At 46.3% G+C, this 16,473-nt stretch overlaps 1 protein-coding gene across 2 annotated transcripts in view; it reads right to left on the bottom strand.

Moving 5' to 3' along the window:
* Positions 1–14,396: 14,396 nt before the first annotated feature.
* Positions 14,397–16,473, bottom strand: part of TUBA8 (tubulin alpha 8) — a 31,937-nt gene continuing 29,860 nt past the window's right edge. For both annotated transcript variants that reach the window (XM_029204674.1, XM_029204673.1), the window contains one exon: positions 14,397–14,708. In XM_029204674.1, coding sequence (XP_029060507.1) covers positions 14,415–14,708 — 294 coding nt within the window. In that variant the 3' untranslated portion in view covers positions 14,397–14,414. The remainder of the gene's footprint in view (positions 14,709–16,473) is intronic.

Consider the following 16,473-nt stretch of genomic DNA (forward strand, 5'->3'; position numbering starts at 1 on the left):
TCTTTTTTGAGCAATTTCAAAGTATAACTACCTCAATGCTGTAAAGCATGAAGTTAAAGGCTCTGCTTTAGTTTTCAAAACACTTTGAACCCAGATTTTTCAGGGGTCATAGAATAGAGTTTTAGGTTTAAAGGTCTAAATTTAGCTTTCTTCCAGGAAAAGAGGGAGACGGTAGGAGGCGGATTTTGCAATTTCTTCTTTAATTAAAAACAGTCGTGCAAAAAAAGTCCAAATAAATATATCAGCGTGGGAAATTTTCACTGATCTAATATACGTATTAACGAATACAGACCATTATTATAATTCGCTCAGCCCCAAAAAATCCCATAATTATCCACGTGGCATCTGAGCACAGCCCCGTTGTGCCTTCCCTGGAAAGAAAGCCTCCAAAAGTATCACCAAACTTGCCTCAGGTGCAGCGAAGAGTCAGACCCGCGCTGCTAAGTTGGATGAGGGAGAAACTCAGCAACCGCGTCCGGTCCTCCAGGCAGCGGCGTGGCGGGCGCTGCGGACGGGGTGAGCGGGGCCCCGTCTGTCCCCAAGTCTAGGTCCCCAAGTCTGTCCCCGCACCTCTGTTCCCACCTCAGTCCCTGCGCCTCTGTCCCCGCGTCTGCCTCCGCGCCTCTGTCCCCACCTCGGCCCCCGCGTCTGTCCCTGCGACTCTGTCCCTGCCTCTATATCCCCACCTCGGTCCCCGTGCCTCTGTCCCCAAGCGCCGGGCACCTCTGTGCCAGCACCTATGTCCCCGCCTACGTCCCCGCCCCGCCCCGCCCCAACGCGCCGCCCAGCTTTCGTTTCCTGCGAACCGAAAGCGAAACTCAACCGAGGCTTCGCCTCAAGAGCCCAGCGTTTCGCCCCGGCGCACCGAGCAAGTGCAGCTGAAGCTGGTTTCGCGTTTAAACGTGCGCGCACTTTGCGTTACATGCCCTTTCCCAGCGGCTCCTAGAATAAGCAATTCTTTTGACATTTGAAGATCCCCGTAGTAATTAGGGGGCGTCTTACAATCGTTTGGCATTTCGTAGTACACGTGGCAGCATGTTTTTCTTTTTTAAAGACATAATTTCTTAAATTGGGTATCTTAAAATCGATGTAGATTCGATGTAATATGGCGCATGGGTACCAAGCCGTTATCCTATCTTTCTGCTCGGAGGGGAGGACCCGCTGTGACGCAGAGCAGTTGGGGAAAAGAAAGTGAACTGCGTCTTGCTGCTTAGAACCTAACTAACATACACTGGATCCCAGAGAAATGCCAGGCTCGCTTCTAAACTCTAAACCTGATTCAATCTATGCAGCAGTCTCCTGATGTAGGCCCTATTTTTATCCCAATCCTATAGGAGGGAATATTAAATTTCAAAGAGGTTAAGTGACCTGCCCAAGGTCACGAGATTACAAGTGGTGGAGCCAGGATTCCAGAGGGGTCGTAACCTTCGGTCTTAACCCCCCACTGCCACCACCTTGACTTTAATTGCACCCCTTCATATGAAATGCCAGTTCTGTGAAGTCAGGGGCTCACCGGGTGGGCATGCAGATAGGTTAAGGTTCAAAGAGGGATGGACAACTTGCACACGTGAAACTCTTGTTACCTCTTTAGAACGCACTTCACGTGTTTAGACCCATGGGGTGGCAGCAGAAGGGTTGTCTGCCAGGGGCCTCAGACACCCTGCTGGACAGTGGTAGATTTGTGCAGGGAAGCAGAAGGGGATCTCCTCACAAATGCTCAGCCTTTCGGAAAGCCATCCACCGGCCAGGTGTGAGGGTGAGAGGCTTCAGAAACCCAAAGCTGCCGGGGCCTCACTGAGGCTGCAGCAGGTCTGCAGTGAGGTATCCTGTTCACACTGTCCTGGTGTGAAGATATACGTAGCATAACACGTCTGTTAGAAGCTTGAACAAGGCACATGTATCCGTGCTGCATATACCTGTCGGTGTGCATGAATGCCCGTATACCCTGCACATAAGCTAAAGCTCCCCTTCCCTGCTGTCGGAATGGAAAGCAGGAGAGAGCACCGCAGGGCACGTCCTCTCCAGACTGGGGGTGAGTGTATGCAGCCCGTGCTTACACAGGTGCAGTGACTGCAGAGCAATCAATATAACCAATATCACCCATCAGTAAACAGGAGCCTCAGGCCCCTGAGGCAAGGGCATGGGGAGAGGGTGTTGTAAATTAGGTATAATTTCTAAGTACTTTAAGTCAGTAGAATTCTAGGGAACAGTTGTATCTGCCTTCAGTGATTCTTAGCAGATGCTACTTGTAGTCAATCAGTTCATTCTATTTGAATCTTGGTAACACAGTGGAGCAAAGGAATTGGCATTGCTGCCCGGGTGTAGCATGGTCAGGGTCAGTCTCGGGGCTGGAGACCGGACTACACAATGTAAGAATCCATAACAATTATTATGAGGCCTGAGCAAGGGTGTTGGCCCCCAAGTAGGGTGAGAAGGATAATTGGAACCAGATTTGTCACCATCAGAGAGGCCAATGGGGGAATGAACCCTACTGTGTTGAACTGGAATGGGAGTTAGTGTGGACTCATGATTTCAGAATGTTTAGAAAGATAGGCAGAGAAACAAACAGAGCGGTAACCGTGTGTATGCATAACTGTGTCCCCAACTCTGTCCACTGAGAAGGCCTGGACCAGTGACACCCCGATAGCACTGTGCCCATCGAGCGCCCAGATTTTGGCTTCTAATTGCCATTCTCTAGTTACGGGAGCCAGAGTGCTTAGAGAAATTGTTGTTTTCAGGGTTAAGTACAAGATGAGCCTAGGATGCCTTGTTTTGTCAGAAAGTAAGAAAATGCTCAAAGAATGATGAGGACGTGTCAAAAGGACATGGAAGCCAGCTGGAAGGCACTCCCATTGGCCCAACCTAGAACAATTTGAGCATCAAAATAAGTGACAAAACAGACAGATTATAACTCACTAGATAAAATAGGAACTCACTGTCCACACCAATAAAAATAAATAGTTGAATAAGCTCCAAGTTTCATGAGGAACAGAATATTTACACAGTTTTAAAACACTTTGCCACCAAACACATACTATTAATTACTAATATTATGCACATGTAATATTACATTATACTTACAATTAATGTAAATGTTAATTACAAATGGGAAAAGAAGTACTTTCACTGGACACCATCAGAGATGGGAAATGGAGTTATGTGCCATCTGTTAGGATGAAATTGGAGGAACACAGCATCACTTCTGAGATGCTCCTGTAAAAATACACAACCTGAATCCATCCATGAGGAAGCACCTGACTAACCCAAACTGAGGAACATTCTACAGAACAGCTGGCCTGTAATCGTCAAAAGTGTCAAGGTCATAAAAATCTTTTTTAAAAGGCTTGAGAAACTATTCCAGACCAAAGAGATAATTACAAGCAGATGCAACAGGAGAGCCTGAACGGGATCCTTTTGCTATAAAGTACAATATTGGGTCAGCTGGTATAACCTGAATGGGGTCAGAGGACTAGGTAGCAGCAGCCTCACACAAAGGCATTAGGAGAAATGAAGCACCATGCGGAAACTTACTCTCAAATAGTTCAAGGAAAACAAGGTTTGTACTTTTCTGTAAGTTCAGCACTGTTTCAACATTTTTTAACGTAAAAAAGTAATATGGGTTGGTGTTTTTTTCTGAAGTCTATTAAAAAGATTGTGCTCTTGGAGAGCATTAGTTGAAAGATTTCTGAAAACCTTGCCAGAAAGAGTTTAAATTGAAACTGCATAACACCTGTTTCAAAAGAAAGTTTGGGCCCAGAGTAGTTCATGCAGTATTTCTGCCTATTTAGGAATTTTTTTGGGTGGTGGGGGACTGCACCCCGCAGCATGTGGGATCTTCTCCGACCAGGGATGGAACCCGGGCCCCCTGCATTGGGAGTGCAGAGTCTTAACCACTGGACCACCAGGGAAGTCCTGAGATATTTTTAATGTCACTGAAATTCTCAGCAGCTGGATTTCTTTCTCTTTATCCTTTTTTTTTTTTAATTGGATGTATGAGGCAAGAAGCCACACCTTCTGCCTCTCTTGAAAATTCTGCCTAAAAACTTGCTCACAGAAGAAGGCGCTTGACGGCTTTATGGGATAACCTAGTTCTCCTTCACGGTGGAAGCTGCTTTAGAGAAGTTATGTGTCCAAGGTGAGGAGCAATTTATAGAACCTGACACTAATTTTTGCTCTACGAAAAGGGAAAGTGGTGTTTTAAGAAAAAGAAAAGGAAAACAATGACTAATAAAGTTCACTTCTCTGCAAACAGGTGGTTCTGTGTGACCTGTCCGCCTCTTCCCTCTGCACAACTCCTGCCCATTTTCCTCTCTGCATTTTGTCAAGATATGCCTTTTTATTTTAAATTTTACTTTATTTTGTAGGGTTCCAAAAACAACTAATAAATTTGCCTTTAAGGTGTGTAGATCGAACCTCCCCCACAGGATTCATCTGGGTGAACAGACTCCTGAGAAGGAGGGCTGGGAGTAAACGGAGCAAACAGGTCTCAGGGCAGCACCGAAACAGCCTGTGGCTTGGCGTCCCTTACCATCCCTGGTCATTCTCTGTCCTCTAGTGATTTGTTGCCTTAATGGAGGACTCTTTTTAAATTAAATAGTTTATTTTGGGACTTCCCTGGTGGCGCAGTAGTTAAGAATCCACCTGCCAATGCAGGGGACCGGGGTTCGAGCCCTGGTCTGGGAAGGTCCCACATGCCGCGGAGCAACTAAGCCCGTGTGCCACAACTACTGAAGCCTGCGCACCTAGAGCCTGTGAGCCACAACTGCTGAGCCCTCACACCACAACTACTGAAGCTGGCGCACCTAGAGCCCGTGCTCCGCAACAAGAGAAGCCACCGCAATGAGAAGCCCGTGCACCGCAATGAAGAGTAGCCCCTGCTTGCCACAACTAGAGAAAGGCCGTGCACAGCAACGAAGACCCAACACAGCCAAATAAATAAATTTATATAAATAAATAAATAGTTTATTTTGGAAAATAAATTTTAGGGACTTCCCTGGTGGCACAATGGCTAAGACTCCATGCTCCCAATGCTGGGGGCCTGGGTTCCATCCCTGATCAGGGAGCTAGATCCCACATGCATGCTGCAACTAAGAGTTTGCATGCTTCAACTAAGGGGCTGAGAGCTGCAACTAAGACCTGGGGCAACCAAATAAATAAGTAAATAAATAAAATATTTTTAAAAAAATTTAAACGCACAGAAAGGTTACAAAGCTATCCCAGTGATGCCATATACTCTTCACTCATTATTAACATTTTGGCACACTTTATTACTTTTCTCTCTTATACACACCCACACACCCTATATTGATATATATTAAATCAGCTTTTTTGTTTTTTGTTTTTGCTGGGCTATTTGAGAGGAAATAGCAATCAAGACTTGCCAGCCCCAAACCTATATACCTGCTAGGGCCAAAAGCATGTTCTTATATAACTCAAGTGTAATTATTATCAAGTTCAGGGAATTTAACACTAATACAATATTACTGATATTTTCTAACATATACAGTCAATATTCAAACTTTGCCAGTTATCCCAGTATTGTCCTTTATATCAACTCCTTTTTCCGATACAGAATCTAAGCCATAATCTCATTCATTTAGATTTTTTATTATTAAACTTTTTATTCTGCGATAATTGTAAGAAATAATGCAGAGAGATTCGAATTTTCCCATCTTGTAGAACTGTGGCACACATCACAACCAGGATATTGACGCCAATGCAGCCAACATCAATACAGAACATTTCCATAGACTCAAGAATCCTGGGACTTCCCTGGCGGTCCAGTGGTTAAGAATCGCCTTCCAATGCAGGGGACGCCAGTTCGATCCCTGGTCAGGGAACTAACATCCCACGTACCACGGGGCAGCTAAGCCTGCATGCCGCAACTAGAGAGAAGCCCACGCACCACAGCAAAATATCCCACGTGCTGCAACTAAGACCCAACGCAGCAAGAAAGAAAGAGAGAACGAGAGAAAGAAAGAAAAGAAAGAATCTCGCAGGTTGTCCTTCATAGACACACCTACCTCCTTCCTGCCCGTCCCCCTCCTTCACCTCTGGCAACCACTAATCTGTTCTCCATTTGTATAACTTTGTCATTTCAAAAATGTTATATAGGGAGACTTCCCTGGTCGCACAGTGGTTAAGAATCCGCCTGCCAATGCAGGGGACATGGGTTCAAGCCCTGGTCCAGGAATATCCCACATGCCACGGAGCAACTAAGCCCGTGTGCCACAACTATTGAGCCTGTGTTCTAGAGCCCGTGAGCCGCAACTACGGAAGCCTGCACGCCTAGAACCTGTGCTCCACAACAAGAGAAGCCCCCTCAATGAGAAGCCCGCGCACCGCAACAAAGGATAGCCCCCGCTCAGCACAACTAGAGAAAGCCTGCACTCAGCAACGAAGACCCAATGCAGCCAAAAATAAAAAATAAATAAATTTTTAAAAAAACGTTGTATAGGGGAATTCCCTGGCGGTCCAGTGGTTAGGACTCCATGCTTCCACTGCAGGGGTCACTGGTTTGGTCCCTGATGGAGGAACTAAGATGCCACAAGCAGTGGGCTATGGCCAAAAAAAAAAAAAAAAAAAAGTTATACAACTGGAATGACACAGTATGTAGCCTTTGGGGACTGGCTTTTTTTCACTCAGTTTAGCTCTCTAGAAATCCATCCAGGTTGTTGAGTGTATCAAGAGTTTGCTCCTTTTTATTTTAATGGACCACAGTTTGTTTATCCATTCATCTGTTGAAGAATATCTGGGTTATTTCCAGTTTTTGTCTATTACAAATAAAGCTGCTATTAATAATCACATGTGACTTTTTTGCATGGACATAAGCTTTTCTTTTTCTGGCATAGTTGCCCAGGAGAGCAATTTCTAGGTGGTAGGATGGTGTATGCTTAATTTTTAAAGAAATTGTCAAATTCTTTTCCAGAGTGGCTATACCATTTCACATCCCCACAGCTGTCTGTAAGTGATCCAATTTCCCTGCATCTCTGCCAGGATTTAGTGTTATCAGTGTTTTTCATTTTAGCCATTCTGATGGGTTTATAGTAATATCTCATTGGGGTTTTTCATCTAGTTTTAATGCCTCTTCAGTTTCCTTTCCTCTGGGGTTGACCTTTTACTGTCCTACATGACACTGGCATTTTTAAAAAGTACAGGCCTCTTGTTTTCCGGAATGTTTCTTAATTTGGGTTTGCTGGCTTGTTTCCTACTAATATGATTCAGGTTCCACATGACTGACAGCAGTGCTGTGTACATGACGTATCCTCTGTGCCTTAAGTCAGGAGCCACCCGATGGCCATTTGTCTTGTTTTTGGCGATGATAGCTTCCATCACTTGATTAAGACGGTGTCCACCAGATTTCTCCACTATAAAGGTAATCTCCCTCCCTTTAATTAACGAGTAATCTGACAACAGATACTTCGAGAATGTGTAAATATTCTTTAACCCATGAGAACTCTAAAAACTTTGCACATGAACACTCCATCCAAACCTCTGAACAAAGAGACTTGATTAAAAAAAAAAAAAAAAGGGTAGAAGTGGGGGGAAAAAAAACAGAGACTTGACCAAACTTTAACACAGCTTCTAGCAGCAAAGCCACATCCTTGGGACACCCAGCCCTCTCTTGAGTTTCTGTCTGGAAAAGCCTCAGGGCTGTCAAAATAATTTACTGTTTGTTCTGATACCGGATGGTAGGCCCCGACCTCCATTTCTCAGAGCATTTACTCAAAAGGGCTCACAATTGTGAATCCTTTCTCTGTCCCTCCAAGATGTATTTGTATCTCCTTCAGCTCAGGAGCGTCTTTCTCAAATACCTGAAAGCCATTCCTTTGCGATGCAGGCCTCTGTCCCCAGTCTCTGTGGCGACAGAGCCCTCCCTTGGAGCACAGCCAGCAGCAGACACAGCTGGCCTGGTCACACTTACACTGACCAACCCTCTGTGACTTCTCATTTGAGCCCCCTCCCTACACCCTCATTCTCCCCTTGAAACACCCAGTCACATTTGTGCCAATCAGAAGGGAGTTCAGCTCTTTCCCCTACTGTCAGCAGTTACTGAATAAAATCTGTTTTCACCTCTTAAACTAATAGCTGGCTTTGTTTATCTTTGATACCCAAGAACCTTCCACCTAGTGGTTTTAGCTTCCCCTAGTGATTCTGTCATGCTTCTCCTTTATTAGTCGGCATTCTACTAGAAAGAAGACCTTTCTCTTCTCCCCCTCCGCTCTGCTTCTTTGTTCCTTCATATTATACTCAATGTGTGCTGCCTTTATTAACTGTGGTGCTCAATTGGCCAGTAGGAGCTCTGTCAGACTGACTCCTGTGTCTTTATGACATGTTTTCCATCATTTTTTGAGCACTTCTTTACCTTCTGGCACAAGATGTTCCAGGTTCATCTTGTACTTTTCCCGATTCAGCCCTGAAATCAGCCAGTTCTCCAATGAGTCATAATTCCTTTTAGAGGGGAATGGTATTTAGAAACCAAGATACAAGCACTAGATGTTCTCATTGCTATGGGGTGTCATTGCTGCTAGGTCCTTTCAATGGCAGAGCTAAAAAAAAAAAAAAAAAAAAAAAACCAAAGAAGCAAACATGAGGAACTTCCCTGGTGGTCCAGTGGATAAGAATCCACCTTGCAATGCAGGGGACGCAGGTTCAATCCCTGGTCGGGGAACTAAGATCCCACGTGCCACGGGGCAACTAGGCCCACTCACCACAACTAGAGAGCCCAAGTGCCACAACTACTGAGCCCATGCACTCTGGAGCCGGCACACCACAACTAGAGAAGCCTGTGATCTGCAACTAGAGAAGCCTGCACGCCACAACTAGAGAGAAGCCTGCACACTGCAACGAAGAGCCCACGCACTGCAACGAAGACCCAGTGCAGCCAAAATTAAAAAAAAAAAAAAAAAAGAAGCAAACAGGAGTTCATACTGAAGACTCCAATTTACAATATGATCCACTATCACAGGGCTGTTCTTTGCTCTATCCCATTCCATAATTGTATATTCCTTCTTCCACAGTGAGAACTCTGGTTCCCATTAGCATGAATCTATTTCTTTCTTTGCTCCATCTGAGAACACATACACCGTAGTTTGAGAATAGCTACACTACCTACCAACAGCAAACTTACTAAGTTCAAGATATTTTTTTCCATTCTTTATATCTTTACACAGAAGATATATAGTCAAAATACTGTGTTCAATACTGTGGATTTTATTTTTCTTCTATGTGGTTATGGTGCCCATTCGATACACAGTTCAATGTATTTGTTTCTGGTGATGTAGTTTCAGGATGCCATGGGTATCCCAGGTGTCTCTGCTATGGATAAGAGTACAGGAAAATAGAACAAGATTACCATCAAAAAATGACAAGGGCCATTTGAGCAAAGAACACATTGAGCTTATGGTCCAAAAGCTAAGAAGTACAAAGCTGAATATGAGAAGCAGAGGAGCAGATGGCTTCCAGAAATCCACCTGAGTTCTGTGCATTCAACATGAAAGCAAAGGTTGAAGATGAGAGACTCAAAGGCAAGATCAAAGATGAGGACAAACAGAAGATTCTTGACAAGTATAATGAAATCATCAACTGGCTTGATAAGAATCTGACTGCAGAAAAGGAAGAACTTGAACTTTGGCAGAAAGAGCTGGAGAAAATTTGCAACCTCATCATTATCAAGTTGTAGCAGAGTGTGAGAGGAAGGCCTGGGGCTTCCCGGGTGACGGAGCTCCTCTTCCGGGCCCACCTTTGAAGATGTAAGTGAAGCCAACCTGAGCATAGATAATTCAGCCCTGTTCCACGGTAAAAAAAAAAAAAAAATTGAAGGAGCCAAATTCACAACAAATCCAGTGACAGTCTTAAGGTTGAGCTATTGAGCAATTCAATACTGTACTGAATTACTGGCTTTCTCATTACTTAGGGAATATGTGCACAGGGAAAGGAAATAACATTGCATTTTATTAACATGTTGTAAAATGCAATGTATTAAATAAAATCTGTATTTACAATCAGTGCCCAGAAAAGCTTATTAAAAAAGAAAAAATTGTTTGGTCATGCCAGAGTTCCAAAAGGAAAAAATCGCTGGGTGAGCTCAACAGAAGAGAGATGACAGGAGAAAGAATCAGTGAATTTGAGGATTGAACAATTGAAATTATCTAATATTAACAACAGAGAGAAAATAGACTGAAAAATGTTAGCAGAGCCTCAGTGGCCTGTGGTACTATAATGGAAGATCTAACATTCACTGAGCTCCAAAGAAGAGAAGAAAGTGTGAGGCTGAAAACTATTCAAAGATATGACAAGCTGAAAATTTCCCAAATTTGGCAAAAGGCATAAATCTGCAGATTTAAGAAACTGGGTGGACTCCCTAGATAAGGCCACAGAAATCCACATCAATATACATTGTAGGACTTACCAGGTGGTGCAGTGATTAAGAATCGCCTGCCAACGCAGGGGACATGGGTTCTATCCCTGGTCCAGGAAGATCCCACATGCCACAGAGCAACAAAGACCATGCGCCACAACTACTGAGCCGGCGCTACAGAGCCCGCAAGCCACAACTACTGAGCCCGTGAGCCACAATTACTGAGCCCATGTGCTGCAACTACTGAAGCCTGTGCGCTGAGAGCCTGTGCTCTGCAACAAGAGAAGCCACCGCAATGAGAAGCCCGTGCAACGCAACGAAGAGAAGCCCCTGCTCGCCGTGACTAAAGAGAAAGCCCACGTACAGCAACGAAGACCCAACGCAGCCAAAAAATAAACACATAAATAGATAAAATAAAATTACTTTAAAAAAATAGACTGATGGAATTCCTAATAACTGAACCACGGTTGAATTCCTGGAATAAATCCTCCTTGGTTGTGCTATATTTTTTAACATGGTATGGACTCTGCTAACATTTTACTAATGTTTTTTGCACTGCCATTAATACAAATCTTGGGGTTTGGGGATTTTTTTTTTGTTTTTCGGGATGTTTTTTGGCCACACCACACGTCATGTGGGATCTTAGTTACCCAACTAACGATGGAACCTGTGCCCCCTGCATTGGGAGTGCGGAGTCTTAACCGCTGGACCGCCAGGGAAGTCCCTGGCATTAATACAAAAGATCACTTCATGTGTTTTTATTTCTCCCCACTGCAAGATAATAGAACCTGCTTGGAAAGACAATGTCCTGTCTCACTAACCATGAGCCAAACAAACAGCCTTACATTTTAGACTCCAATGTCTAAGCCCCAAATGCAATATGTAGAAGGTCACATAGGGAGTTTCATTTTGCATAGTCATGAAAAAAATGTGGATAAGTGACGACTCACCTTAGCTCTTGGGGGTTCTGTGTATATGGGAAGGAAGGATGAAATAAACTCTACAAAATTTAACAGTATCCGTATTGATATCCTCCCATCTTGCCCCACTCACTCTCTCACCTTCATCCCTAAAGTGGTCGACATCATAAATTTGTCACAAGACCTAAAAATAAAAAACTAATTATAGCACTGGGGTTTTTTTGTTTTTTAATGTAGGCAGTTTAGACTGAGAACTTAAAAAGGGAAGCTTTTGGGAATTCCTTGGCGGTCCAGTGGTTAGGACTCTGCTTGCACTGCAGGGAGCATGACTTCGACCCCTGGTCAGGGAACTAAGATCCCTCGTGCTGCGCAGTGTGGCCAAAAAAATTTTTAAGAAGGGAAGTTTTTGATTCCTTTAGTAGACTGGCATTGTAATAGGAAAGACAATTGCATGGCGTTGATCCAGTGACCCTTAAAAATTCAGAATGGTGGGGTTAGTGGCAATTTTGTATTAAAGTTAAATGCCAATCAAATCACTGATAGAATCAGCAGTTTGGAGAAAATAAATATAGAAACGTGCTATCCTTTTCCTCAGTGGGTTCTTTTTGGAACCTAAGCTGTTTGCGCTCAAAGGCTGGAGATCTGCCCCTCTTGCTGAGAAGGACCCAGACTGCAAACACTGGGGTGAGGAGTACATATGAATATGCATGTGGATTTCACTAGATACTATGTTAACTACGGGCTCTCCTAACTCCTGGGGTAAAATAGTAAAAAGTAAAAAAGACTTTTTTTTTTTATCGGTAGAAATTACTTAGGAATCCTTCAGAGATGGCATTAGGATTCAAGAAACTGGATAACCCAGGCTAAAGCCCAGTGAGCTAAACAAGCTGCCTACCACGGGCCGTGGCCCAATTCTGGCACCTGCCAAACTTACTTTACCGTCTTAAGAAGTCTCTAGCCAATCCCGTGCTGGAGAATTATGAAGATGCCTTTTCTTGGGGGAAGATAGAGAATCATCCACTTTCCTATTCTCCCTCTTTCTAGGGATGCATTTCTCCAGTTCTAAAATTCAATACTCCTGCTTCGTGAACAGAGATAAAAGCCAGCAGGGCTAGACGGGCCCAACCCCATGATCGGACAGGGACTCAACCAAACAAGGGAAAATGGAAGAGAAAAAACTGGGGGGAGGACTTCCCTGGTGGCGCAGTGGTTGAGAGTCCGCCTGCCGATGCAGGGGACACGGGTTCGTGCCCCGGTCCGGGAGGATCCCACATGCCGTGGAGCGGCTGGGCCCGTAAGCCATGGCCGCTGAGCCTGCGCTTCCAGAGCCTGTGCTCCGCGGTGGCAGAGGCCACAGCAGTGAGAGGCCCGTGTACCGCAAAAGAAAAAAAGAAAGAAACTGGGGGGAAATACATCCAAGGCCCTAAAATATCACCCCTCAAACTCCCCCTTCCCCATATCACCTCTGTGACTTTGCCATTCATATTTATTTTAACCTAATTCACATAGATCTAGAGGGAAGGAAGACACTGTAGGTGATTTCTCCTAAACCCTGGTCTCGGGGGTCTGTTACTCTCTCCCTAATTAGGTCCTAGTTCCACACTCGGGAAGTCCTTCGAGGCTTATCTGAAACCCATGGGTAGGTCTCTCACGTCTGTCAGAGGGGAAATGCCCCTTCCTGAGATGGGCCACAGCTCCTGACCCCAGTTCTCCGCACAGCTGGGTCTGTCCCTGCAGCCCCTGCAGGACTTGGTGAGGCGTGACCTCGGGCAAGGGGGTCCTGATGGGCAGAGATCTGGACTCCTCCTCAGCGCCACCATCTCCTTCACAGAAGAGCAAGAAAGTGTGGTCTCTCCGAAAACAGTCCTCGGCGAGTGGGTAGCATCACTTCCTGCCTGGTCTTCCTTTCCTTGGAACATTTTATTCTATTTTTCTCAGGGCCTCCAAGGAATACAGAGTAGAAACATGTAGGGAAAGTCCACAGCTGACGAGCTGTACATTTAATGCACAGGGACCTGCTACGGGCCCGACCCTGGGTGTCTTATCAGTAGTTTAATCAGAGTAGCCTTTTGATTTTTCCAAAAATCCTACCGGAGCTGCCAACTTCAGGGAAGAGATGCATTAATTTGTCCTCTCCTTTGTAATAAATGGACTTTGCTTCTCCCCACCCTTCATTTTATGAGGCTGCAGTTGGAACCGGACACAAACACCAACGGTGGAAAGAGGGCGGGGTAGCCGAGAGAACAGCCTCTTGGCCCCCGCCCTTTTGTGTCTCCAACACATAAACGCCCTACACCTCAGCTTCTTCATCCATAAAATGAGAAGAATGTCCATTTTGAGATGGTTGGGGTTAGAGATAAGGTATATGTGTATATAAAGCATAGTAGGTGTTCTGCTTAAAACCTTCCAAATTCCACACAGAAATGCTGTGTTTCACCTAGAGAAAACCTAAGCTTACGTCCTGTGCAGGATTAGCCTAAGTGTGCCCTGCACTCCGCATGGCTCTTGGCCACACCCCTCACCTCCATCCTCCGGGTACCTTCACCTCCTCCCTGCTCTTCACACACCCACCCGGCGTGCTCTGACTCCGGAACCTCCGCGGTGGCTCTGAGCTGCACCCGGGTCTCCACGAGGCCTCTTCTCACCTCACCACCCACTTCTCCCATCACTGCTTTTTCGCTTCACAGCACTGAACACTGTTTGGAATGATCCCACTCGTTTATCTGTGTATTCACAAGGGCAGGAAATGGGCTCTTGCTTCTAACTCTAACTCTGAGAACACTCCCTTTCCAGAATCTCCCCCACGCCCAGATCTCACCTTTCTGCTCCCCAGCCAGCAGGCTGTGTTTGGGGTGAGCCCAGCCTAACAGAGAATTTTAAATCCCGCTTAGGTCTCTGCACAGGTGTGACTGGCCTGCACCCTAACCCAGAGACAGTGACTCTCGTTCCCTTTGCTGACACGGAGCTGTGCTCCCCCACGGGAGGGTCTGGCAGAGCTCAGCGTCCGTGCTGGCCCCATCACCCACAGGTACTGGTGTCGGGACCCAGGCCGGGGTCTGCTGCTCTAGGAAAAGTTAAACGTGCTTGGAGGGGCAGCAGGAATAAAGAGACACAGCCACGAGGAATGTTTGTATTTAAAATTCCTCCCCTTCGTTTTCTTCTTCAAAAGAATCAGTCCCCACTTCCTCATAATCCTTCTCCAGGGCAGCCAGGTCCTCCCGGGCCTCGGAAAATTCTCCTTCTTCCATCCCCTCTCCGACGTACCAGTGCACGAAGGCACGCTTGGCGTACATGAGGTCGAACTTGTGGTCCAGGCGGGCCCAGGCCTCGGCGATGGCCGTGGTGTTGCTCAGCATGCAGACGGCCCGCTGCACCTTGGCCAGGTCTCCCCCGGGGACGACCGTGGGGGGCTGGTAGTTGATGCCCACCTGGGGAAGAGAGGGTGAAGATGCGGCAGTCAGCGGATAACACAAGCTGGGGCACCTTGGTCACGTGGTGGGTGGGCAGCAGGCCTGGATGTGAAGAGGGGATCAGGAGGTGGGACGGCGGGTGGGTAGAGAGGTGCGTGTGGGAGAGAAAGCAAAAGCAAGCGGCACTGGGCCGGGAAACTCAAGGGGAGGCGAAGGGCTGGTGGAAACCCTAGTGGGAGACTCAAGCAGGCAAATGAGGATAGGGAACAGGGGGTCAAGCAGGGCGCGTGTGCAGTGCCAGCAGACGGGGGTTATTATAAGTTCACTCCTTCCAATGGTATCTCGGGTTCCTCTTAGTTATGCTGTCAACGGGTTTAGGGCAGTTTCTCTGCCAAGGGTGAAGGGCTGTTTGAAAGATCAGGGAGAGGACTTCTCTGGTGGCGCAGTGGTTAAGAATCCACCTGCCAATGCAGGGGACATGGGTTCGAGCCCTGGTCCAAGAAAATCCCACATGCCACGGAGCAGCTAAGCCCGTGCGCCACGACTACTGAGCCTGCCCTCTAGAGCCCACGAGCCACAACTACTGAAGCCCGCGCGCCTAGAGCCCGTGCTCCGCAGCAAGAGAAGCCACCGCAATGAGAAGCCGGCGCACTGCAACGAACAGTAGCCCCCGCTCGCCACAACTAGAGAAAGCCCGTGCACAACAAGGAGGACCCAACGCAGCCAAAACTTAATTAATTAATCAATTTTAAAAAAGATCAGGGAGATATTCTCAAGCAATAAATAAAGAGATGCAAAAGGTTCTGGGGATGGTGTCAGCATTTACCAGGCCCTCTATCTCTGGGGAGTGGGGTTTCTTGGAAGAAAAGCATGGAAATCAAAGAAAGTCAATTAAAACTCTTGCTGGATGAGCCAATCCCCCAAGTTCTGGCAGCATGGAGGGTCCTCCAAGTTGATCCAGCCCAACCTGATGAGGGGGCTAATATCCCGGAAATCTCCCTTCTCCCCACACATACCCCAAAATGGAGCCGACCCCAGGAACTCTAGGAACCTGGAAGGGGCCTCAGGTGACAACTGTGATAATACTCATGGGACACTGAGAACCATGGAGCTGGCCCCAAAATGCCTCTCCACCAGGCCACCAGGTCTTAACTGTCAATCTCTTAAATTCATAGCTTTAAAATGCATGTCCTCTGAGAGGTGGAGGTGGGAGTGGCAGCAGGCTGTACAGCCAAGGTGGGTAACCCACTAAATGAATTCACAATGATCTATCATTCCTCTTAAACAAAAGTGGCATCTTGGGGGTGGAGGTGATGCTGAGACAGGGGCAAAGGACCAAAGTGAGAAGGGAGAAGGCAATGCCACATGACATATTTCACTAGACCAGCCAACTCTGCTCTCTTTTCAGCAGTAGCATCCCTTGACCCTGGGGAGGATGCTACAGGGTGAAGTTCAACACCATCCACCCCCACGGCATGTGCTTTTCTGAGAAGCAGCTAAAGCACTGCCTTATCTTTCTGGTCATAACCCCGGAGCTTCAGCTTAAAATAAAGGGGCAAGAATACGGGGGCATGTCCTTTTTGTTAATTTCTCAACCACCCTCATATCTCATTCTTTTTTTTGCCTATTCATTTTACTACTAGCTTGTTTTGTTGTTTGTTTCCATTTGAAAGAATTAAAACCCAACAACTTGGGGGAAGATCCTGAATGTTTTCGCAAGAGTGACCAGAGCTGCCACATAAAAATAGGCACAGTCCAGGGCAAAGGATTCTGTACGTGGCTG

This window comes from Monodon monoceros, unplaced genomic scaffold (genome assembly GCF_005190385.1).
Source record: "Monodon monoceros isolate NGI ecotype Baffin Bay Population unplaced genomic scaffold, NGI_Narwhal_1 Super_Scaffold_6, whole genome shotgun sequence".
Classification (NCBI taxonomy): Eukaryota; Metazoa; Chordata; class Mammalia; order Artiodactyla; family Monodontidae; genus Monodon; species Monodon monoceros.